We start from the raw sequence: 24,596 nt of genomic DNA, 5'->3' as shown, positions 1-24,596 counted from the left end.
AATATTCAAACCGCGAGCAACAAACAACAACCACACAGGATGTTTCTTCGCTCTCGCGTGCCCGTACGTACATGGCCCGGAAGTTCGCATATTATTCGCAGTTACGATTATTCGCAATTTAGTTTTAATACCCAATTATGCAATTAGCGCCAACGTATTTTACCTTTTCGCAATGTCATGGCAAGGAAAAACAAAAAGAGAAGAGAAGAGAGAGAAAAAAATTTACTTCCTGGTTCGGAGCATACCAGCACTCTGATGTTACTGAAATTTATGCACCGTCTAATATGAAAACGATCATAACTTGGGGGAATTGTGTTTATCTATAAATGCGCATAAGAAATCGAGAAATTATTAGAATACACGAAGTCATCATTATCCGGAAGCACGTACGTTGTAACCTGCAATGGCGAACGCGGCTGAGCTTCCCTTCCCCATCGGCCACGCCCACGCAACAACGTGTCTTGTCATTGGTTTGGTAAATAAATGGCCATAACTTGGGAAGCACTTGTCTGATTAATATCAAACCTTGAAAAGGCACATCCTCAGGTCCCCAGCAATATATCTGGCAAGTTTCAATTAGATCGGACCAGCGGTTGTCGAGAAACAGCGGTCACAGACACACACACACACACACACACACACACACACACACACACACACACACACACACACACACACACACATTGCTGCAATTATAGATAGATGATGAAAGACAGCAGTACTCACTTGGGGTAGTTAGTGCAGTATTGTGTGTAAATATCAAAATCTTCACCCTGTAAAAGATGTAGAAGTATACACTTAATTGACTTCCTGGAAAACAGCTTCTGGCTCAATCACATTTCCTGGAGTTGATCAATAAACACTCAATGTCTCGAAAATCGCCCTTAGCCTCACAACAATCTTGATGAGCATCAAGAGAGGTTGTGACTTTCAGTGCTGAGAATTGACCATGGGCAGGATGCCACTCATTTATACATTGCTAACAAAAAACTCTCAACGACAGAAGAAACGACAGATTTCAGAGAACACCTTTCCCAACACAGTGTTTAAGTATATAATTCAATTTAAATAAAAAAAGAGACTTTAATAGTTGTAGAAAAGAAAAATCTGGCAGCTTACTGCTGTAGATGCCAGGGTCTTATACAACACCTTATTTAACACGTTACATTAGTTATTTGTGCCTGTTGTTTGTGTCCTTTATGACATCCTTAGAAACAGTAAGTTTCCTGATTGGAATGATTTTCTGTTTTCCTTGACTATCAGACAGGCATACAGAGTAGAAAAATTATCTCACTCCTCTCTGCGCACGTGCAATCAGGACGAAATCATAAACAAAGTAGAGCACTGCAAAAATACAATAAAGTTCGTTTTCCGATTCATGTTCCAATTCATATTCAAAATATAACGATCAATTGAAAAGAAGTTGTTCCTCGATCATAAACTGACGTCTGTAGACAGGACGACAGACAAACAGAAGTGAACTAATTGCTTAACCAATAATTGGACTACAGTACCAATGCAAAATAATCTACTCTTTTCGGAAGGCAAGTGGAGTCTTTAACATTCACAAGCAAATGCTAGCAGATGAGGCAACCACAGACAAGTTTTGAGTAAGGTCAGGTCAGGTCAGGTATGGGAGCATGCGCCGGAGCAGCACGTCGCTGGGTCCACTTCCTGCCGGTATTCCAGGGGCTTCTGTCTGGCCAACCCTCATCTCCTTGAGATGATGATCAACCTGCTGCAATCACGAGGCACGTGGTCGGCCCATTGGCCTCCTCCACTCAAGAAGCTCCGTCACTGAGAGAATCTGGTGAGCAGGATCAGCCGTGAGGAAAACAAGCCAAATGTCCATATAACCACAGCTGATGCTCACGGACCATGCAGGTAACAAATCTCATTGGAGTCTCTCTCAGCAACCGCTCATTGGATACAAAGTCGAACCAATGATAGCCAAGGATTCTCCGAAGAGACCTGGTACCAAAGGAATTAAGTCTTCATCTCAGATCCCTGGTCAGAGTCCAAGTCTCACATCCGTAGAGCAAAACTTGACGCATCAAGGACCTTAAGACTTGGACTTTTGTCCTCCTGCACAGGTACCGACAGTGTCACACCCCATGATCCGGTGAATTCATGACTCCCCAAGCCCGACACAAACATCTATTAATCTCTGGCTCACAGCTAGCAGAGACATGAATATCACTGCCGAGGAAAGTGAATCTCTCCATGACCTCAAACATCCTCACCACAAAGAGGAACAGACAAGATAGCAGCATCCATTGAAAGCCTGGATCTTAGTTTTGACCCAGGAAACCCGTAATCCCAGCGGCTCAGACTCCTCATTCAGCACCTCGAGGGCCTCCAAAAGGATATCTTAAGTCTCCGCAAAGATGACTGCATCATCTGTGAAATCAAGGTCAGAGATCTTGACATTCCCAAATGATGCACCGCAACTTGATCTCTCCGACATCCTCCCCAGAATCAAATCCATACAAGTGCTAAAAGGTGTGGGGGGCAGTACACACCCCTGACAAACTCCAGTAATAACTGGAAATAAGTCAGAGATGGCATCACCACATCTCACAGCACTCTCAGTAACCAGAGTATAGTTCAGACATCAGATCGATCAGTTTTGGTGGCACCCCACAAAGACCAAGAATCCTCCAGAGGGCATCCCGATTAACTGAATCGAATGCTTTACAGAGATCAACATATGTTTCAAGCAGCCCCTGCCGAAACTCTCATCTGCTTTCGGTGAGGACCCAAAGGGCAAGGACACGGTCAATCGTTGACCTCTTTGGTGTAAAGCCTGACTGCTCTGGGCGATGGTGCTCAAACAGATGGTGGTGAACCCTATCAAGAATTATCCGAGCGAAGACCTGGTGATCACCCTTCCCTTTCCAGAGAGGGACAACAAGGCCCCTCTTCCAGTCAATTGGGATGATGCCTGTGTTCCAGGCAGAGCACAGAACTGGATGCAATGACATGAGTGCAGCATTTCCACCAGCCTTGAGAAGTTCAGCATGGATGCCACAGATCCCTGGAGCTTCACCTCATTTCAACTGGTTCATCGCAGCCTGTGTATCCACAAACAAAGGTGGATCACAGTTGAATGGAAGGTCAGTAATGGGGATTGTAACATCCCTGACATCCAACTCAACAGCTGGTGGCTCAGCCTGGTACAACCGCTCAAAATAACCGGCCCAGCAGGCCTTCACTTCGGAAGCTTCTGTCAAGAGCCGACCACCCTCTGCTCTAACTGCAGTACACTGAGGGACGGGCTTGGAGGAACACAATGCGTGAATTCCCCTGTAAGTAGGACGAGAATCACGACGACAGGTGATGCTCCACCTCTTCACAGATTATTTACACATAGGCCTCCTTGTCCACCCTCAGTGAACATTCAGTTTTACACATCAACTCCACGAACAGCTCAGCTCTGCCATTCAGCCTGGCCCTGTGACTCTGGTCAATGGCATCCAGTGTTCCTTGAGAGACAAAATTATTCTTTGTCCTACGGTGAGATCCAAGAGATCCACTGGCAACATTAAGGACGGTGGTCTTGAAGGCACTCCACAACTCTTCAGGATTCCTCAAAGCACCCAGACCCCCCAAATCCCCACTCAGCCTGTTCGCAAACACCTCAGCTACCCTCTCACCATTGAGCTTGCCAACATCTGGCCTCGGCTGGGATGGTACCATTCTCCCGGATCTAAGGTGCATCCTCAGAGTTGCTACAACAAGCCTGTGGTCGGTATTGAGGAACTCAGAACTCCGGTGGACGCTACAGTTGGGGATCATCCTCCATAGACCATGAATGAGCACATGGTCAATCTTCTTTGCCACAATGCCAGCGTTGGAATACCAAGTCCAGCGATGAGCTTGTGGGTGCTAAAACCATGAACCAGCCACCCTAAGTCCATGACTTCTTGCAAAGTCAAGGAACTTCGTGCTATTCAGGTTCACAGTTCCAGACCCATGGGGACCAACACACACCTCATAACCATCCCTATCAGTTCCAGTTGATGCATTCAAATCCCCCAAGACTAGAAGAGTATCTCGCCTGGGGCAATGATCAACCACAGACTCGAGCGTGGCATCAAATGCGTCCTTCACGGTGAGATCACTCACCCCAGTTGCAGCATTTACAGAGACCAGGGAAATGACACCCAAGGAGTGACGAATCCTTCGTCTCATAATACGCTTGTTGACCGGTGTTACCTCAATTATCATTGGGGTCAGCTTATTGGACACAGATACAGCAACTCCTTGGGTATGGTTACCATCGGAGCAACCAGACTAATAGTAGGTGTGACCACCTACCATGTTCTCGCCACAATACGGTCTCTGAACCTCAGAGATTACTGAAATACTGATGTTCAAATGCTTGAGCTCAGATGATAACACAGACAGGTGATTTTCCTCTCTGAGGAATAGGACATTCCAGGCACCCTCCCGAAGGGACCGCCTCAGGTTAACCCAAGGAGACCGCCGTCTGGTGGAAGACACCTCAGCACCACTCCGACACACACCACCGCAATCTGACCCAGGAAGTTTACCCCATGCTTTTCATCTTATCATCAAGAAATGGGGGTCCCGAAGGCTTTGCTCTAATCCTGTCATCCGGTGAGCTGCCCCATGAAGGGAAGCTGCACAGGAGGTACTCCCACGGAGTGGGTTTTCAGCTTTATTTGCATTTGTGGGTTTTGTGGAATGAAGGGTTTTACGGTGGCCGGAGTGCAAATCCTGCCACGAACCTCCTAAAAAAAAGTAACCCAGCTGCAGGAGGACGTCTGCAGACACAGTTGGGCACCAGATATGGATGGCCGTTGGCTCACAAGGAGCTCCTCCGCCCTTTGACAGGTTTTGTTTTTAATCCTGCTGGGTGTCCATATCCAAACAACCTCCTCACCAGAAAACCTGGTGGGGGAGACGGTTTAGTCGCCGACAACTCGACCATGGAACAGGTTAGTACAGGTTTACCTGAAGCAAGTCACAGATCTAATCTGGCCTGACCTGACTCAATGCTCTTTGAACTGATCAACCACAGAATCGAGCGCGGATAGCCATGTGTAAGATTTAATATTTCAGCGTCAGATTTTTCTTCAGGAAATATTACAGGAAAAAATGTTTTTATAATCAGTCATGAGTATGCACACAGATACTTCAGGAGACCGTAAACACCTTGTGAAACCTTATTCACAACCTTCATCCAAGGTGTGAAGACTAACTCTGCCTTTTTGGTTCATTTTGGGGTCTTTAAAAAAAAAAAAACTAATCACCTATTCATGTTTTTATTACATGTTGTAACAAATATTTACATTGCTTTGAGAATTTTACTGTAACTTTGTTGTATTTTAATACAACGTTTTGGTGTACATTTCTCATGGAATGCTGTACGATGGGACATTAACAATGTTCTGCACGAAATAATTAACTATTACAGTGCTTCTTCTCTCCATGCTCTGAATTCGCCTTCATTGCATCCATCAAGAATTGTGTTAAATCGCATCTCTGACCTAAAACTTTTAAAAACCACAGTTTGCCATGGATGCTCGCTTTCCATCAACCATTCTTTTTTTCCAACTTCAGTGCCAACTCACCCCCCTCACCCCTCACTCTCACTCTCAAAGCAACCATCCCACTCTTCTCCCTCCAAGCCTCCCTCTCACCTCTTTCAAAAATTCCCCCTCACCTTTCTCCCACCTTTCATCCCCCTCATTCATCCTTCTCAAAGTTTCCCCCCTCTCATCCACCAACCTGCCTCCCTCCACTGCCCTCTCACCTCCATCTCTTCACTCCACCTCCTCAAATCCTCAACTGCCATCTTCCTTGTCTCTTGTCCCCCCTCTCTCCCAGCACCACAGAGCCTTTTCTACTCCTCATTCGGCCCCCTCCCCTCACTATTCTGCAATACCCCCCACACCTTCAGCAACCCTCCTTACCTGCCCCCCTCATCCCTTGTCCTACCCTCCCCCTCCCCCTCCACCTCCTGCACCCAAAGCCTCCTCCCCTTCCTCTTCATTAAAAGTGTGGACCTCAAATATCCGGGGCCTTGGCTCAAACCTTTCAGATCTTTCCATACAGGTTGCCACTGACAAACCAGACATTATCTGCCTAACAGAAACTTTCCTCTCCCAAGACGTGTCTGACTCCCAAGTATCTCTCCCTGGTTACTCCCTCCTCCGGTATGACAGACCTGAGCCTCGTCCTGGTGGAGGTGTTGCTCTCTTCATCAAAGACTCTATTCCTCACTCTCCCTGCACTGCTCTCACTCCCCCACACCCCCAGGAATACCTCTGGCTTCGGCTTCCCCTCCACTCCCACCTCATGTTTATATGTGTACTGTACCGTCCACCGAACAGTGATGACTCCATCTACACCTCACTCTCCGAAAACATGGACCATCTTCTATCTTCTCATCCAAACTCTCTCTTCCTCTTATGTGGCGACTTCAATTGTCATCACGCCAGTTGGCTAGGTGTGGGTACCTCTCTCACCTGCCATGGCACCTCAGCAAAGGCTTTCTGCGACTCATTGGGACTGACTCAATCGGTCAACTTCCCAACCCGGATCTCAACCAATGGTACTCCATCTCTTCTGGATCTGATTTTGACAAATTTCCCTGACAATATCTGCTGCTCTTCCTTCGCTCCAATTGGTTCTTCTGACCACGTCCTTGTTAAAGTGGACATCTCTCTGGCTGTTATCAGAGAACCACCTCACCGCCGTCGAGTCTGGCATTTCACTTAAGCCGACTGGCAGGGTCTCCGAGCAGCCATCAAACTTACAGACTGGTCTCCTATCACTACTTTCTCAAACATCAACTCATCCTGGGAATTCTTTCAAAGAAACTTGCTCTCCCTCATGCACAGATTTATCCCCTCTCGTGTTCAGTTGTCCTACCCTTCCTCCCGCCCTTGGTTTACTGAAGCTTGTGGCGAAGCAGTTGTCCTGAAACAACTTGCCTTTGCCTCATGGAAAGCAAACCCAACTGAGGGCAATCTCAGTTCTTTCCACAAAGCTCGGAACAAGTGTGTATCTACCCTCAGGAGAGCCACAAAACAACATCTTTCTCATCTCAAGTCTGAACTCTCAAACCTCTCTCCCTCCTCAAAATCCTGGTGGCGTTTAATCAAATCTGTTTCTGGTGTATGTTCCCCCTCCATCATGTTCCCTTACCTCAAATGGCCGCACTGCTGATTCCACACGTGATAAAGCTGAATGTCTAAACTCGGTGTTTGCAGCTAAATCTTGTGTCCCAAACCCATCACTATCTCTACCCACTTTACCCAGTCGCACCCAACTGTCCCTGGACTCTATCCTTTTCTCCTGACAAGGTGGAGAGCTTGCTTTCAAACCTCGAGTCAGATTCTGCAACCGGTCCAGACGGCATCAGCCCACGTGTCCTCAAAGCCTGCTCTTCTGCTCTTGCTCACCCTCTCTCTGTTCTACTCACCCTCTCATTTGCCCAAGGTCATCTGCCATCTGCTTGGAAATCTGCAAACATCACTGCCCTGCATAAAAAGGTGCAAAAACAGATCCCTGTAACTACAGACCAATCAGCCTTCTCCCAATCATCAGCAAGGTTATGGAATCCATCATCGCTTCAGACATGAAATCCTTCCTCTTCTCCAATGGCTTGATTTCCAATCATCAATTTGGTTTCAGACCAGGTCACTCTACCCTGGATATGCTGCTTCTGCTCTCCCATCAATGGATGGAGGTCCTCAATGCCAGACAGGAAATCCGAGCCGTATCCCTGGACATATCACGTGCTTTTGACACAGTCTGGCACCCTGCCCTACTCACCAAACTCTCTTCCCATGGTATTCAAGGCCATCTCCACTCATGGCTCGCAGACTTCCTCTCCTGTCGCAGTCAACGTGTGGCCCTAAATGGAGTTCTTTCATCCCCTCTTCCTGTGCAGGCTGGAGTTCCTCAAGGTAGCGTTCTGGGCCCTGTTCTTTTTCTGGTTTTCATCAATGATCTCTCGGACTCTCTGGAAAATCCTCTATTTCTCTATGCCAACGACTCCACCCTCTGCCGTACCATCTGTCATCCCTCAGACCGGCAAGCAGCAGCTTCTTCGCTCACTGCAGATCTAGATAAAATCACAAACTGGTCCAACACGTGGAACATGTCTTTCAATCCAGACAAATCTCACACTCTCACTATGTCTCTTCAAAAGGACCGTTTACAAAACCCCCCCATCCACTTTCTCAACAATCCTCTGGAAGAAGTCTTTTCTTTCAAGCTTCTAGGTCTCACTATCTGCCATGACCTTTCCTGGGAAAGTCACATTTCCAACCTCGCCTCAAAAGCCAGTCGCCGACTGGGAATCCTCCGTCGTGCTAAGTCCTTCCTCGGCCCTCTTGAGCTCCTGACCACTTACAAAGCTTTTGTCCGTAGCCTGATGGAGTACTGCTCTCCCCTCTGGGCTGGTGCTCCTGCCTCCCACCTTTCTCGGCTTCACGCTGTCGAAACCAGGGCATTTAAGATCATCGGCATCTCCCGCAATGAAGCTGAGTCTTTGGGCCTCTCACTCAATCACCGCAGGTTGGTCGGTGGTCTTTCTGTCTTCTACCGACTCCTCTCCAGCCTTGCCCCCCCCCCCTGCTCTCTCTGCGATTTGTCCCCACCACATTTCCACAGGGCGCTCAAGGTCCGCCAACAACCCCCTTCTGGTAAAACTACCAAAATCACGAATCACTGCTCATCTTCACTCTTTCATTCCTCTTTTTTCCCGCATTTGGAATAAACTTCCTCACTCTATTCTTTCCCATTCTTCCCTCCAGGCTTTCAAAACAGCTGTGCACCACCACCTCTTATCTCCCCCCATCCAAATCCTCGATCTTTTCTACCCCCGATAATCCACCCAAGCCCACTTCCTTCATTTCTCCTGCTTTCCTTCCTGAAAGTCCCTGAAATGTCCATCTTCTCTTCGCCATGTTCCCCGTCCCATCCCCATCCCTCTCCCTTCCACAGTTCACCTAATGTGTCTGTTCCCCACTGTTTTGTCCCTTCCACTCCCGCCCCTCTTGTCTCATGCCTACTTTCTGTGAGTTGTGTGTTAGCTCTCATACGAGCCTCGACCAAGGTATACAAAAAAAAAAAAAAAAAAAAAAATACCCTCGCCGCCCCCATCCCGTCCACCCTTATCCCTACCTCCATCCACTTTGACCCAGCTGTAGTAGTAAAAGAAAGACACCGGAAAAATGTTTACCTGCTTTAGCCTATCGGCACTTCGACAAGGCTTGTTCGGTTTGCTTTAAATATAAAGGTCCGGAAACTTAAACCCCTTAATTGTGTGACCAACTCTGACCTTTCACCCAAGCAAGATTGAAAGAAAGACATCAGACCAATATCTGCCAGCATTTACTTTTCTCTAGGTGTCGTGGCAAGGTATATTTGTACAGGATCTTGTCCACGATGGTTATACACTTCAAGGTTAGGCAGGCCGAAAACCTAAATTTTGCAACCATTTTTGAACATTAATGACCCCCCCCCCCCCGTATAATCCCGAGAACAACTCCAAACCAAAACATTTCTGGCCACCCTTGCTGGCCTTGCAGGAGTTGTTTGAAATCACATTTGTGCCAAATCACATCTCTATTGATTCAAGCACCGGGGAACAAACAGCAAGGCAAAATGTGTGGTTTTTTAGTTTCACCTTTGAGCACTTAAAATTGGAACAGGGGCCGAAGTCTAAAAAAAAAGTTAAAAAGGAATCTGAGTCCATTGGATCGAGGTACATCTCCCGAAACAAATTTTAAGAAAGAAAGAAAGGGAAAACAACATATGTCGCTTTCCTGCAGGAGGGGAGACATAACAAAAACGGAGGTAAAACAATCATATGTAACAAAGGTTCCAAGGCTACGGATAACTAAGGAATGATGTGAACCAACCTTCATGACAAAACATTCAGCCACAGCAACAGGATTGCTGTCACAGTTCTCCAGGTCAAGGAGCAAGTCACTAAAGGATAGAGGGAGAATACAGGAGAAAAGAAGAGTGAGGGGCAGAGTAAGTTGAAGGCCATTTTAAAATGCATGACATCATTTATTCTATTCAAATGAATAGTTACATTTGTAGCCCTCAATCATGAGGATAATCAAGTCTCATATTCAATATTTCTTCTTGTTTTGTTTTTTTTTACAACACACATCTTATTCACATCCGAAGTGTGATCGCACCGGCCTTCTGAAAAGGAAAATAAATCATCATCAGAGTTGTCTAAGCATGAGTTCTGTCTCGATAGAGTCTAAGAAAATAATCTATCTATAATTCCAGCAGTGTGTGTGTGTGTGTGTGTGTGTGTGTGTGTGTGTGTGTGTGTGTGTGTGTGTGTGTGTGTGTGTGTGTGTGTGTGTGTGTGTGTGTGTGTGTCTGTGTGTGTGTGTGTCTGTGTGTGTCTGCAGTTTCTCGACAACCACTGGTCCGATCTAATTGAAACTTGCCAGCTATATTGCTGGGGCCCTGTGGATGTGCCTTTTCAAGGTTTGATATTAATCGGACAAGTGCTTCCCAAGTTATGGCCATTTATTTACCAAACCAATGACAGTACACGATGCTGCGGCCATTTATTTACCAACCAATGAAAGGACACGTTGCTGCGTAGGCGTGGCTGCGTAGGCCGGTGCGCGGCCAGCCGACGATGACATCACGTGCCGTGCCGGTTACGATGGGGATCGGTGCCTTAGTTACCGTGGCATAGGAGTGGCAATGGTCAATGGCAGCGAATGTCATGGCAAGCAAAGACAGGGAGGTAAACTTGATTTTAATTTGGATTTTAATTAACTCTGTGTGTAAGTATCACAGCAGTTGTTACTTCAATGCAAGCGATAATTCGTGGAATGCATGTGAACATTCCGTACGGGCACGCACCACGTCAGGATAGTGATGACTTAGTGTATTCTAATAATTTCTCGATTTCTTATGCGCATTTATAGATAAACACAATGCCCCAATCCAGTCGTCGTTTACGAGAGTGAAGGAACGGCCTGTGTGGTTGTTTGAAAGTTTCTTTTTGGGGGGGGGGGGTTACACCTATGGGCATGCGAGAGCGAAGGAACCGCCTGTGTGTTGTTTCTGCCTCGCAGTTTGAAAGTTTTCATTTTTTTTTGCATGTACGGCCACGTACTAGTTCAACAAAATGAAGGAAAAACATTAAAAAAAAAAAAAATTAATCTCTATTCTTTCACGTGTAATTTTAGCCATGTAAAGCAGGTAACCACAAAGGTTGTATTTGCTAGTTGAATATAAAATGAAATTACACTGCATCATGACAAAACAGCAGCACAGTATACGCCTTATACCATCAGAGAGTTAAGCTTGCATCGAGCAATCCCTCGTTCATGATCGTATTAAAAACATCTGCTATTCAAGACTTACACGTACAGGAACACTCATGTCATTCAACAACAGTGAAGGACTCGTTTTCAAACACATTTAGTTATGAAGAACAACCGACACTGCAAAAAGGAATACACATCATTGAATGAATTGTTTTTTTTTTTGTTTGTTTACAAAACAAAATCCATCCACTCTGTTGAACAATGTGTTGTAGTTTTTATCCTCACCAGAGGAGAGGGTATTGAATTTGGGTCCATTTGTCTGTCTGTCTGTCTGTGCACGCATAACTTGCTGACGTCGGTCGGACACACCACTTGGTAGTAGTCAGTATTACACGTTAACTTTTTCAACCGAGTACCTCCATCAAGTATGTCCAATTGTAATGTGAGTACGTCTATAAATCGTGAATTGAAAACCACGGTCCGTGAAAAATGAACCCAGGAAAACCACAGTCCGTCCGTCCGTGAAGCCATGTGACTATATGTCTCTTAATTACGTACTGTTTGAATCCAGTTGCACCCTGACTACACGTACATCTATTATGTACTCTTGGAATTTGGATTTGAAACCTTTCAAACCTTTAGGCTGCTGAGACCCCACAGACCTTTGTCAATCCTTTAAAACCCTTTGGATGCCTTGAGACATTTACATCATTTAGACCCATTAGATTCATCAATACCTTTCGACCCCTTGAAACCCTATTGACCCCTAAGATCCTCTAAAACCTTAAGGCCCTTGAAACCCTCTAAGACCATAAAGACTCTGAAAAACTCTTTCGGACTCTTTAGACACCCAAGACACATAAAGACCCCCAATACCCCCAAAATCCCCAAAACCCCAAAGACCCTCAAAATGCCGAAAGACCGCTAAGACCCCTATGATCCTTTCGACCCCCAAGACACTTAAATACCTCAAGACCCCCAAGACACCTAAACACCATTAAGACCCCCAAGAACTTTAATGATCCCGAAGACTCCAAAAACTCTTTCGGACCCTTTAGACACCAAAGACACATAAAGACCCCCAAAATACCCCCAAAATCCCCAAAGACCCTCAAAATGCTTAAAGGCTGCTAAGACCCTTATGATCCTTTAGACCCCCAAGACACCTAAATACCCCAAGACCCCTAAGACACCTAAGACCCTTAAGACCCCTAAAGACTCACAATACCTGGAAGATCCTTAAGATCCCCAATACCCTTAAGACCCCCAAGACCTTCAAGACACCGAAGACCACTTAGACCATTTTAGACCCTTTTTACCTCCTTGAGAGATTCGACCCTTTCGACTCCTTACACCTTAACCATTAATGGAACGTACACTTTAGACCTATAGACCATGGAGAACCCTTTTGGTATACACGAAACAAGCATCTATAGTCTTCTTGCAAAACACAGACAATACTTTTTCAGCAAGGAATGTGCAAGCTCGACCCACCGAGAGGGTGGGTACTCTGCTCATCTATATAATGAAACCGAAAAGGTCTGTTTCTTTGCTGTATGAACATAAACTTACATCATCAATTCATCGTATACATGCCACACAAACATAAACACCACACAAAATACATGACACAAAAGAAGTCCTGATGATCTGTAATCTCTGATTGCTCTTCCTCGTTCATCTGGTTGTGTCCAGGGTGATAATGAGACCAACAGGCAGTTGCTACTATTTATATGCCTCACAGGTGTCCACTTTCCAAGCCATGATTCATAATATCATTGTTTCAACACAATACTGCATTGTAAAAAGGCAATGCATGTTCCATGGGGCTGGCAGGATAGCCTACGTGCAGGCAGACTCACATCCGAGCTGTTTATCCTGGGTTAAATTCTGAGCTTAGGTGTAAAATGTCATCCTGGTGTTTTGCAGTTGGGGAAATTCATCAATGTGTGTCATCCCTTGCATGGACTGGGTATCCCCAGTCTGGGGGATATCTAAGATCTAAACTGGGTATCCCATCTGCTGGCAATAGCTGGTCCCGCAATAAAGATCCCAACAGCCTTTATGAAGAGTAAGCGTTATCACAGGCACACTGGATCAAAATTACAAATTCCTGCCCAAACTCTCCTGGCAACCAGCACTTGGCAGGCATGGTGAGATGCCGGTACTCACCAACGTGAGTCGAGGGAGGCTTTAGTCCTGCAGTGGACCAAAAAACAGGCTGATAATGATGATGTTACATGTTGATTCATCTTACAGAGCTGGATTCCTCAGATCGTGTGTATATGTAGTGTTCAGCGAAGGAAGACAATGTGTTGAGCACCCAGTGCACCTTGATTTAAGCTTCATTGCAGCTAGCTTTATATTATTACCTCCACCACCGAAGGTGAAGGAGGTTATGTTTTCATCCCTTTCTGTCTGTTTGTTAATTGCCGGAATCCTTCGGATTTCGGCAATTATGTTGGTCGGTTGTGTGTGTGTGTGTCATTCTGTGCATCTGTCTGTCTGTCTGTTTGTTTGTGTGTTTGTTTACCCTGTAGCAGCCACACCGTTTCAGCGATCATGACCAAACTGGGTTACCGTCGTCGGCCATGGTCCAACTTAGACACTTGTCGTTTTTCGTGAATCTAGGTCAAAGGTCAAGGTCAAGGTCACCGAAAAACCGAAATTCTTGTTTTCGCAATAACGTCCGCTAAAATGGTCTTATCGACTTCAAACCAAATCCAAAATGTGCATCTTCCAATACTGCATCCAACCATATGTCTCATTGGGGTGTCACACCAACACCCTTCTTAGCGGTCGGGGGTCAAGTGTCAGGGGGGTCGGGTCAAAACTTTCAAATTGCGATAAAAACGCCATTTCAAGTCCGATTGACTTCCAAGTTATGATCATGACCAAAATAAGAGCTATAACTCATTAAACAGAAGCACTATCGACTTATAAGAACCAAATTGATTTCCAGGTTTTTGTTTTTTCAGAGATAATGGAGATATGACAAAGTTATTCCGGCAATTCCTTGCTCAACGAGCAATTTCATTTGTTTGTTTGTTTTTGTTTTCATTTTCATTTTCAATTTCATTTGTTTCAAAGGGCGGAGGAGCTCCTTGTGAGCCAACGGCCATCCATATCTAGTGCCCAACTGTGTCTGCGGACGTCCTCCTGCAGTTGGGTCACTTCTTATTAGGAGGTTGGTGGCAGGATTTGCACTCCGGCCACCGTAAAACCCTTCATTCCGCAAAACGCAAAAACGCAAAAAAAATCTGAAAACCCACTCCGTGGGAGTACCTCCTGTGCAGCTTCCCTTCGCAGGGCAGCTCACCGGATGACGAGATTGGGGCAAAGCCTTTGGGACCCCCAATCTTTGATGATAGGAGGGAAACCACGGGGTAACATACCTGGGTGAGATTGCGGGAGAGTGTGTCGGAGTGGTGCTGAGGTGTCGTCCACCAGACAGCGGTCTCCTTGGGTTAACCTGAGGTGGTCCCTTCGGGTGGGTGCCTGGAATGTCCTATCCCTAAGAGAGGATGATCACCTGTCTCTGTTATCATCTGAGCTCAAGCGTTTGGACATCGGGATTGCAGCTCTCTCTGAGGTTCGGAGACCGGATTGCGGCGAGATAATGGTGGGTGGTTACACCTACTATTGGTCTGGTCGCTCTGATGGTTACCATACTCAAGGAGTTGCTGTTGCTGTGTCCAATAAGCTGACCCCAATGATAATTGAGGTAACACCGGTCAACGAGCGTATTATGAGATTAAGGATTCGTCACTCCTTAGGTGTCATTTCCCTGGTCTCTGTTTATGCTCCGACTGAGGCGAGTGATCTCACCGTGAAGGATGCATTCTACGCCACACTCGAGTCTGTGGTTGATCAGTGCCCCAGACGAGATACACTTCTAGTCTTGGGGGATTTCAATGCATCGACTGGAACTGATAGGGACGGTTATGAGGTGTGTGTTGGTCCCCATGGGTCAGGAACTATGAACCAGAATAGCACTAAGTTCCTTGACTTTGCAAGAAGTCATGGACTTAGGGTGGCTGGTTCATGGTTTCAGCGCCCACAAGCTCATCGCTGGACTTGGTATTCCAACGCTGGTGGTGTGGCAAAGGAGATTGACCACGTCCTCATTGTGGGTCGTTGGAGGATGATCCAGAACTGCAGGGTCTACCGGAGTGCTCAGTTCCTCAATACTGACCACAGGCTTGTTGTAGCAACTCTAAAGCTGCACCTTAAATCCTGGAGAATGGTACCATCCCAGCCTAGGCTGGATGTTGGCAAGCTCAGGGATGAGAGAGTAGCTGAGGAGTTTGCGAACAGGCTGAGTGGACACTTGGGGGGTCTGGGTGCTTTGGGGGGTCCTGAAGAGTTGTGAAGCGCCTTCAAGACCACCATCCTTGATGTTGCCGGTGGATGCCTTGGAGTTCACCGCAGGGCAAAGAAGAATTTTGTCTCTCAAGGGACACTGGATACCATTGACCAGAGTCGCAGGGCCAGGCTGAATGGCAAAGCTGAGCTGTTCAGGGAGCTGAGGCGTAAAACTGTACGTGCACTGAGGGTGGACAAGGAGGCCTATGTGCGAGGAATCTGTGAGGGGGTAGAGCATCACCTGTGGACAGGTGATTCTCGTCCCGCTTACAGGGGAATTCGTGCATTGCGTTCATCCAAGCCCATCCCTCGGAGCACTGCAGTTCGAGCAGAGAGTGGTAGGCTCTTGACAGAGGAGTCTGAAGTGAAGGCCCGCTGGGCCGGTTACTTTGAGCGGTTGTACCAGGCTGATTCCCCAGCTGTCGGGTTGGACGTCAAGGGTGTTACAATCCCTGTTGCTGACCCTCGAATCAACTGTGGTCCACCTTCGCTTGTGGAAACACGGGCTGCGGTGAACCAGTTGAAACGGGGCAAAGCTCCAGGGATCTGTGACATCCATGCCGAACTTCTCAAGGCTGGTGGAAATGCTGCACTCGTGTCGTTGCATGCAGTTTTGTGCTCTGCCTGGAACACAGGAATCATCCCAACTGACTGGAAGAGGGGCCTTGTTGTCCCTCTCTGGAAAGGGAAGGGTGATCGCCAAGACTGCAACAACTACCAAGGGGTGACGCTGCTCTCAGTGCCGGGCAAGGTCTTTGCTTGGATAATTCTTGATAGGGTACACCACCATCTGCTTGAGCACCAGCGTCCAGAGCAGTCAGGCTTTACACCAAAGAGGTCAACGATTGACCGTATCCTTGCCCTTCGTGTCCTCACCGAACGCAGTCGAGAGTTTCGGCAGGGGCTGCTTGCAGCCTATGTTGATCTCTGTAAAGCGTTCGATTCAGTGAATCGGGATGTCCTCTGGAGGATTCTTGGTCTTCGTGGGGTGCCACCAAAACTGATCGATCTGATGTCTGAACTCTACTCTGGTACTGAGAGTGCTGTGAAGTGTGGTGGTACCATCTCTGACTTATTTCCAGTTGTTACTGGAGTTCGTCAGGGATGTGTACTTGCCCCCACACTTTTCAGCACTTGTATGGACTGGATTTTAGGGAGGATGTCGGAGAGATCAAGTTGCGGTGCATCGTTTGGGAATGTCAAGATCTCGGACCTTGATTTTGCAGATGATGCAGTCATCTTTGCGGAGACTTTAGACATCCTCTTGGGGGCCCTCGAGGTGCTGAATGAGGAGTCGGAGCTGCTGGGATTACGGGTTTCTTGGGTCAAAACTAAGATCCAGGCTTTCGGTGACATCTTGGATGCTGCTGTCCTGTCTGTGTCTGTTTGTGGTGAGGATGTTGAGGTCGTGGAGAGATTCACTTTCCTTGGCAGTGATATTCATGTCTCTGCTGGCTGCGAGTCAGAGGTCAATAGACCTCTGAGTCGGGCCTGGGGAGTCATGGATTCACTGGATCATGGGGTGTGACGCTACCGGTACCTGTGCGGGAGGACGAAAGTCCGAGTCTTCAGGTCCTTGGTACTTCCAGTCTTGCTCTATGGGTGTGAGACTTGGACTCTGACCAAGGATCTGAGACGGAGACTTAATTCCTTTGGTACCAGGTGTCTTCGGAGAATCCTTGGCTATCGCTGGTCGGATTTTGTGTCCAACGAGCGGTTGCTGAGAGAGACTCGGATGAGATTTGTTACCTGCATAGTCCGTGAGCGTCAGTTGCGGCTGTATGGACATGTGGCTCATTTTCCTGACGCTGATCCTGCTCACCAGATTCTCTCAGCGAGGGAGTCTCATGAGTGGAGGAGGCCAGTGGACCGACCACGTGCCTCATGGTTGCAGCAGGTTGACCAGCATCTCAAGGAGATGGGGATGGGCCTGGCATCTGCCTGGGGGATGGCCAGACGGAGGCCCCTGGAGTACCGGCGGAAAGTGGATGCAGCGACGCGCTGTTCTGGCACATGCTCCCATACCTGACCTGTTTGTTTGCAGGATATCTCAAAAAGTTGGGGGCAGATCTGGATGAAATTTTTGTGGACAGGTTCAGTGTGTGACAAGGACGAACTGATTAGATTTTGAATATCCCTCATAAACTCTCCCAAACAATTAATGGAACTGCTCTTGCAGCCAAAAAGTTGGAACTTACAAATTATCCGATAAATGTTGTTGAAGAGCATCAGCATTATGCTCTCTAAATATCTGGGTGTGTTGTTCTCACATTGTAGAGAGTTTGGTGACCGACCCTTCTTCGACCGCAGCCTTCTCCACATTCTTGGCTTTCTTATCCCACATCTTTCTCATTTTAAAGATCAAAACACAGTGATTCACTGTCTGCCCACGTTGAGTAAAGGATATGTTGAGTCCTGTCAGTTTTATAGATAAAGCTGTCGGTCGAGATGAGAAAGATATTTTTTGATAGGCAAGAAAAAATAATTTTCCTATCTATCTATAATTCCAGCAATCTCTGTGTGTCTGTCTGTCTGTCTGTCTGTCTGCGACCGCCGTTTCTCGACGACCGCCGGTCCGATCTCATTGAAACTTGTTAGGAATATTGCCGGGGCCCCGCAGATGTGCCTTTTCGAGGTTTGATATCGATCGGACAAGCAGTTCCCAAGTTACAGCCATTTATCTGTCGGCCAATGACAATACACGGTGCTATGACATCACGAATGACATCACAATTAATGTTTATTTATTTATTTTTTATTATTTCTTTTGCACGATTGAAACTTGCCAGGAATATTGCTGGGGACCCGCAGATGTGCCTTTTCGAGGTTTGAGAGAGAGGCTGCACATACTGGCACTCACCTACGGGCACGCACCTTCGGGCCCGTAATAGTTGACAATAAAACAGGGATGAATGGGAATTATAAAAACAACTGCAGTTTTTGTTTTCTTATTTGCTGCCTTTCTTAGTTGTTGTAATATATATATAATCAGTGTGGTGTTTACGGAGGTTAATTCCACCATATTATTCATCACCAGATTATACTACTCAAACTATTAAACTTAATGGTCCCAATTATTTTCAACTTCTTATGGGGTTGGCTGGCGAACGTTTTCGGCCCAAGTTTTTCACAAACTGGCTAGCCAGCCCTAACTTTGGACTGAAGGTGACAATAATCTACAATTTTTTTCCATGTGGCAGCGATAACTCACCTATTCTTCATGAAAGACACCGTGGAATCTTTTAACGTCCACTAACGACAAGTGATGGCGGATGGGTTCTCGAGCTTAAAGTCCTTCTGAGGGATTGTACAATGATACCTTACCTTGCATATGAAGCACCCTGACGACAGTTTATAACGAGGTCAACATTCATACCGTGGAGCTCGAGTTTTTTATAATCTGAAGATGTAATTTTTGATGTGATTTTCCATGGCCTCCATGATCTCGCTTCTTGTACAATTTCTCACACTCATAGAAGAGCTGTCAGGCACACAAATCACACCTTCCACTCCTATTTCACAGTGCGCGCTACACTGGCAATCTAAAAACTCCACAAGATTGTTTCAGGTCATCAGATCTCGCGCATATCCTTCAGTTAACCTGATTGGTTAATGGGCTTGGTGGCCATCTTGGGTTTATGATTCGTTTTGTGTCTTTTCCAAATAAATCTCAAGATCAGCTTCTCCAGGAAGGCTAAGCTGATAAATGCGAAAAATTCAGATACGTACATCATCCCTGGATTGGGTTGCCTCAAGTTTGCGAAGAAGTACCTCGGCGAAATAAAATGCCCGGCATTATTATATCAATACGCTAAGCCATATTTTGTGGACGTATCTCCTCCGAAACTGCCATGACGGATTGTCGCCACTTTCGGCATGCGGGTGGTCTGTGGTCTAATGTACAGCATGGGCTATGTGAGATCGCGCCACATGGACAGATTTGGGAATTTTTCACGATTTTCTAATTTTTACATTTGTTTGCATGGTCGACATGCGACGTCACCGCTGAGAGGTCACGACATCATCGGTCATTCGCCAACATCATCACATTTGTCGTCGACAGACCGTCACTGCTGAGAGGCGTAATGCCACTCCTAGAAAACAGCGTCTGTAATGTAAAACCCTCTTCTGCACATGCTGACGACCTCAGAAGGTACATTTGACACAAAAAATGTAACAACAAACATTGTATATAAAGAAATTCTATAAATCACATCGTGAACACTGGATATATTGACGTCCTGACGAACCCTCACTTTAGAAACTTTGCGCGGAGCGTAGGTTTGGCCAGTTGGCCAATTAAAATTGACCATTTCAGAACATTGGGAAGTTGATAGATTTTGATGGAGAAAACTGATAACACTTGGGTTGTCGGTGACAGCAATAATGATTCGAACATTTGCAACCATATCCAGTAGATCCTTCCTTCGCAACCAGATGACAGCCAGAGCAACGGACACAATTAACATATATTTTGACAAGATAAACAGATTGTATCTAGTTGTCATGAAAACACCGGTTTCAAAAAGAGCAAAATAAAACAAACAAACATTTTAACTGGATGGTTCGAGCATTTGCTCCGAATGCGGGACGTCGGTGGTTCGAACCCCGGCCGAGTCACAACAAAGATTTTAATAAATGGTCTGCGACTTGCTGTTTCCTTGCTTGACGATCAACATATAAAAGAGCAAGCTTCGATGAGCCTAATGGCCTCTTCCTGTGTTGAAGTTCCTTTCAAGGGAACTCATATTATAAGCATTAAGGTGTCTGATGCTTCCTTCTTTCAAACTCCACGTGCTCCTGCCTGGAAGCATTGATGTTTCTTGCAAACCCAGTTCATTATCTTTCATTTTACATTTCAAGCCGTCCTTGCGCAGGTTAAGTAAAGTGTGCAAAAATATTTCTAACGACTTGAAAGAGACCCAATAAAGTCAACTGTCTTAAGACTTGAGTTCAAAGGCTCGAATTATTGAATTCATGCTGAGTTGAGTCTCTTAGCAATGCGGTTCAATTGTCGTGGGTGGCAAAAAAAATACACAACTGGAGCCTGAGTCACAGAATCGAGCGCCGCAACCCTTGTGAACACAAAATCTGTTTTGCAGGAGCACAAGTTTTCATACCTTAATATCAGAATCAATCTTTCCCCATACTTATCCATCAAATGTACTAATAATAACCTATTATGTATTTTGTGAAAGGATGATGTGCTTGGATGTGCAACACCTCCTTGCTGATACAGTACCAGAGAGGCAGTTTTGGTCAGATATGAATCCTTGGGAGAAGAAATCTCAGACGATTCAGCTAATGAGCAATCATGCTCCCAAATTGAGCTGTGTTGTTGTTGTTGTTGTTGTTGTTGTTGTTGTTGTTGTTGTTCAGGCAACAACACAACCATCCATATGCAACTAAGCTTTATTCTGCTTAGTTTACATGACCGAATGGGTTCGGGTACTTCAAAGCTTCGGGTCTTCTTCGAAAACGAATGCAATAGCAAGGTTGATAATTTCGCCTTCCTGCCTCCGCTAGATGGCAAACTCTTCATGGCCTAATCTATTCAAATCTACACCTTTCGACTCCAGGCCAGGCAGTGTCTGTTTCCTGAACAGGGACTACACAATCGAGCAAGACGCATTTACGAGCGCAGATTCTGCCTCGATATCCCCAAGATGCTGGAACGCTCTGAGTTTTGTCAAAGTGGTGAATGCTCTTCTGGTCGATATCAATTGTTCATTCGGTACGATTCACAGGGTTCAATTGAGCACAGCAAACGGAAAGCACTAAATCTCCACAAGCCCATGACAGGATATCTCTGCCACCTGGTTCCTGAGAAATTCCCAGCCCTGAAACAAATGATGATGTACAGTGTAATCACCAAGGGACAACTTGATGGAGAACTTTGATAACGCCAATAGTTAGGCTTTTGTGCAGGGAAGCAGTAGTTAATGAACACAAAATATGATGGGATAATGTGAGTGAGCAACAGCAATCATGATGATGTTAAAAGCATGTTGTGATGTTTCATCTCACCTATTAAACTCATAGATGTCTTCGATGTTTCCAAATAGGGTGGAAACTTCATCTGGTGAGAATGGAAGATCTTGAATGTCAATAAGGAATCCCAGGTAATCCTAGGATACAGACGGATAAAGATTAATCCTTCTGCATTAAATAAATAATACTTATAAAGGATTATACAGAGGCTACACAACTCAAAGCATATAAAGACCAGTGATTGTGACACGTACGATAGTATAACCATCTCGCTCAATCACAAACATTGGAATTCATGCAACGTGTAGTCATGTAATTGCCGATAACTTTAAATAAATAAATAAAAATCTGTAATTGAAAAGACAGCCAGTTCAACAGCAGCCCGAAAACAAATTGCATTGCGCAACATCTCCTTACTACCTATGGTTTGATTTAATCAACTTGATGCAGGTGACACATTGAAACCTTTGCCAAATTGGTAACATGGGCACTACTCAACAACACAGGAATTCAGCCTCTCGTGATGATTCATCTGATAATAAATCGGAGGAGTGATGGCGGACCGGTGGGTAGCAAAACAACCAGCAAAAAAAAAAAAACAAGGTCGAAACCAAGCAGAATGACTTTCATGCAAAGGTCTCAAAGTTCCATTTTTGAGGAGCAGCTGTGCACACACCCAGATCTCCTTACTATTGCCAAAAAACAAGGATTTTGTGCCAAGTTGTGCATTCAAAGAAGACTTCATTTTGCCATTCCTGAAAGCAATGCCGCACCGCTCACATTGCACAATTTGTTTGTCCCTCATGTTGCTGATACAATCAAAATAATTCTTGGACTTCCCTCCCATCACGTAGCCCTTGGATTGTCCCACTGGGTCCGAAACCCGCCTGGAAAGCTAATAAATCTCAGTTCAAAAACAGTATTATTCCTTCAACTGCAAAGTTTTCAAACGTCTTCCAGCTATAAATAATCTATTGTAGGAACCCCCCACACTCACCCCCTCCCACAACCACCACTCCACCACGTGTGTGGGGGTTTCACTACACTATACAACATCATGTTCTAGTGCAATCAAGTTGGTGATGCTTCTTCCTTTAATCCGAAAAAGAGTGAATTTCAACTCAAAATACACTTCTTATGCTTTAACATCCGCTCGCCATACCAGATTTTTTTTCCATCAAATACAGCACATCCGTTAACAAAACAATCAAAGTGCCACAGGTACTAATAAGTCATTGTTGTTCCTTTGTTCACAGGTTTGAAAATGTTCCCATGTTCATAGATAGGTATGTAAATAAATTAAAATCTGCCTTCACCTTTTTTGAATCAGTTATTGGATATTTAGCTTCAAAGGTTTGCACTGTTCCAACACCGTGCCGTCTGTTAATTTCCTGTGCAGGGGGAAGAGCCTGTTGTCCCCGCTGTTTGTCGTCAATGCTCTCGGCCAGGACGGAAATGCTCTCATGAAGCCATTTCCCGCAAATAACCCCGTGATCCCCCATCTCCCAGCTCCTAAACTTCGGAATCCTGCACTGTGCACATGGACGGAGGAGTGCGTTGAAGTAAAGGACGTGCGGCTACCCATGATGTCCCAGTGTGACTCATGTTTTCCTGTTGGTTTCAAAATCACAGATTCCTCAAAGACAGAGCTCAGAAAGACATTATAATATTATTGATGCTGATTCAAATGATAATTGTTTCTGCAATCAAAGTGTGCTGGAAAAATAAAATAAAATAAAATAAAATAGAAGCTGTTCAAATCTCTCGGTGGAATGCAATTTTGATAAATGAAACCCCGATTCAAGATGTACAACATTGTAAATGCTCGAATAAAATTGTCATCCAATCAAAAGCAAGTCCGAAATTATTTTAAGAACAGTCCGTCATGGTGTCTGAATGATGAGCGAGTTCTACTTGAAATAGATCAATGACTCCTGATGCAGTTTTTCATTGTTCCATGCCGAAATAACAGTCGTTTGGGTGCGGTACGATAGCTTTTGTAGAAAATATTGTCGTTGATCTGTCTATAGTGTCTGGCATCAATCAATGATGGGGTCAGATCATACTACAAAATCCCCTTTTGATGCAGTGTCAGGAAGGGGAGGGGGTACCGCTCGGAGCCCACCGTCATTCACGTGGCAACGAATAAGCCCACAATCAGGGGAGAAGGTGAATTTTGGGGGGGGGGGGTACCAGCAGGGGTAGACATTAACTTTCAAACTTGGTCGTCACTCGGGCAAGTGAGGGATAAGTCCCACTTGTCTGAATCACGATATGGAACGTCTGAAATGTTAACGACGCTGCAACACAAGTCTATCTTAATTTCTGATGTTCACATGGTGATGCTTGTCTTATTAAGATTTTCATGCTCACAAATAAAAGAAATACCATTATTACGCAAAAAAAAAAACAAATGCTCAACACTGCACAAAACCGAGCTCAACCAATGGACACACTGTAAAGTAACTTTAAACGTGCCGCGTGTTATACTCTCATCGTCACATTGCAGAATGTAGCAGAATTTGATGCAGTAAATCTATGAAAATGAAGAGCTCATTTTCATCCTGAGCAGATGCATCTGCAATAATTTTTGGACAACTTGATCTCTATCCTGTTGTTCCCCACAGCTGCATAGCTCGTTTTGCATCATCGACTTCTCAACCATCCATATACATACGCAAGAAGTGATTCATCTTGTCAGTTGTCAGAGATGATCAACAGTCAGACTTGATATGTTTAACAGCAGAAAATCCCCTCTTACAAATGCCTGATGATATTGGAAGGGACAATGATGCCAACCAACTCAAACTGATTTTATTTTTCATCTCTCCACCGAAAGGGAGAGCTCTGATATAGAATAACCAGACTCGGTGGCGTAATGGTTAGACCATCCGCTCTGAGCCTGGGAGATCAATGGTTAAAACCCCGGCCAAGTCATACCAAAGA

At 45.5% G+C, this 24,596-nt stretch overlaps 1 protein-coding gene and 1 long non-coding RNA gene across 7 annotated transcripts in view; one reads left to right on the top strand and one right to left on the bottom strand.

The window, feature by feature from the left end:
- Positions 1-23,176, top strand: part of LOC147031392 (uncharacterized) — a 178,951-nt gene extending 155,775 nt beyond the window's left edge. The window contains exons 2-4 of the long non-coding RNA XR_015052932.1: positions 21,725-21,781; positions 22,907-22,936; positions 23,050-23,176. This is a non-coding gene — a long non-coding RNA (uncharacterized LOC147031392). The remainder of the gene's footprint in view (positions 1-21,724; positions 21,782-22,906; positions 22,937-23,049) is intronic.
- LOC147031391 (uncharacterized) overlaps positions 1-24,596 on the bottom strand; it is a 209,742-nt gene that overhangs the window by 120,479 nt on the left and 64,667 nt on the right. For 5 of the 6 annotated variants that reach the window (XM_085862322.1, XM_085862334.1, XM_085862343.1 and 2 more), the window contains 3 exons: positions 21,687-21,787; positions 9,906-9,975; positions 727-773 (listed from right to left, as the gene is read on the bottom strand). In XM_085862322.1, coding sequence (XP_085718448.1) covers positions 727-773; positions 9,906-9,975; positions 21,687-21,787 — 218 coding nt within the window. Of the gene's footprint in view, positions 1-726; positions 774-9,905; positions 9,976-21,686; positions 21,788-22,966; positions 23,153-24,596 lie in introns of those variants that run through there. The other variant, XM_085862361.1, reaches the window with a different exon arrangement.

The sequence above is a fragment of the Eptatretus burgeri genome, chromosome 2 (genome assembly GCF_056783735.1).
Source record: "Eptatretus burgeri isolate ZD-2024b chromosome 2, Ebu_testis_v1, whole genome shotgun sequence".
Classification (NCBI taxonomy): Eukaryota; Metazoa; Chordata; class Myxini; order Myxiniformes; family Myxinidae; genus Eptatretus; species Eptatretus burgeri.
This window is presented reverse-complemented; position numbering and strand designations above follow the sequence as displayed.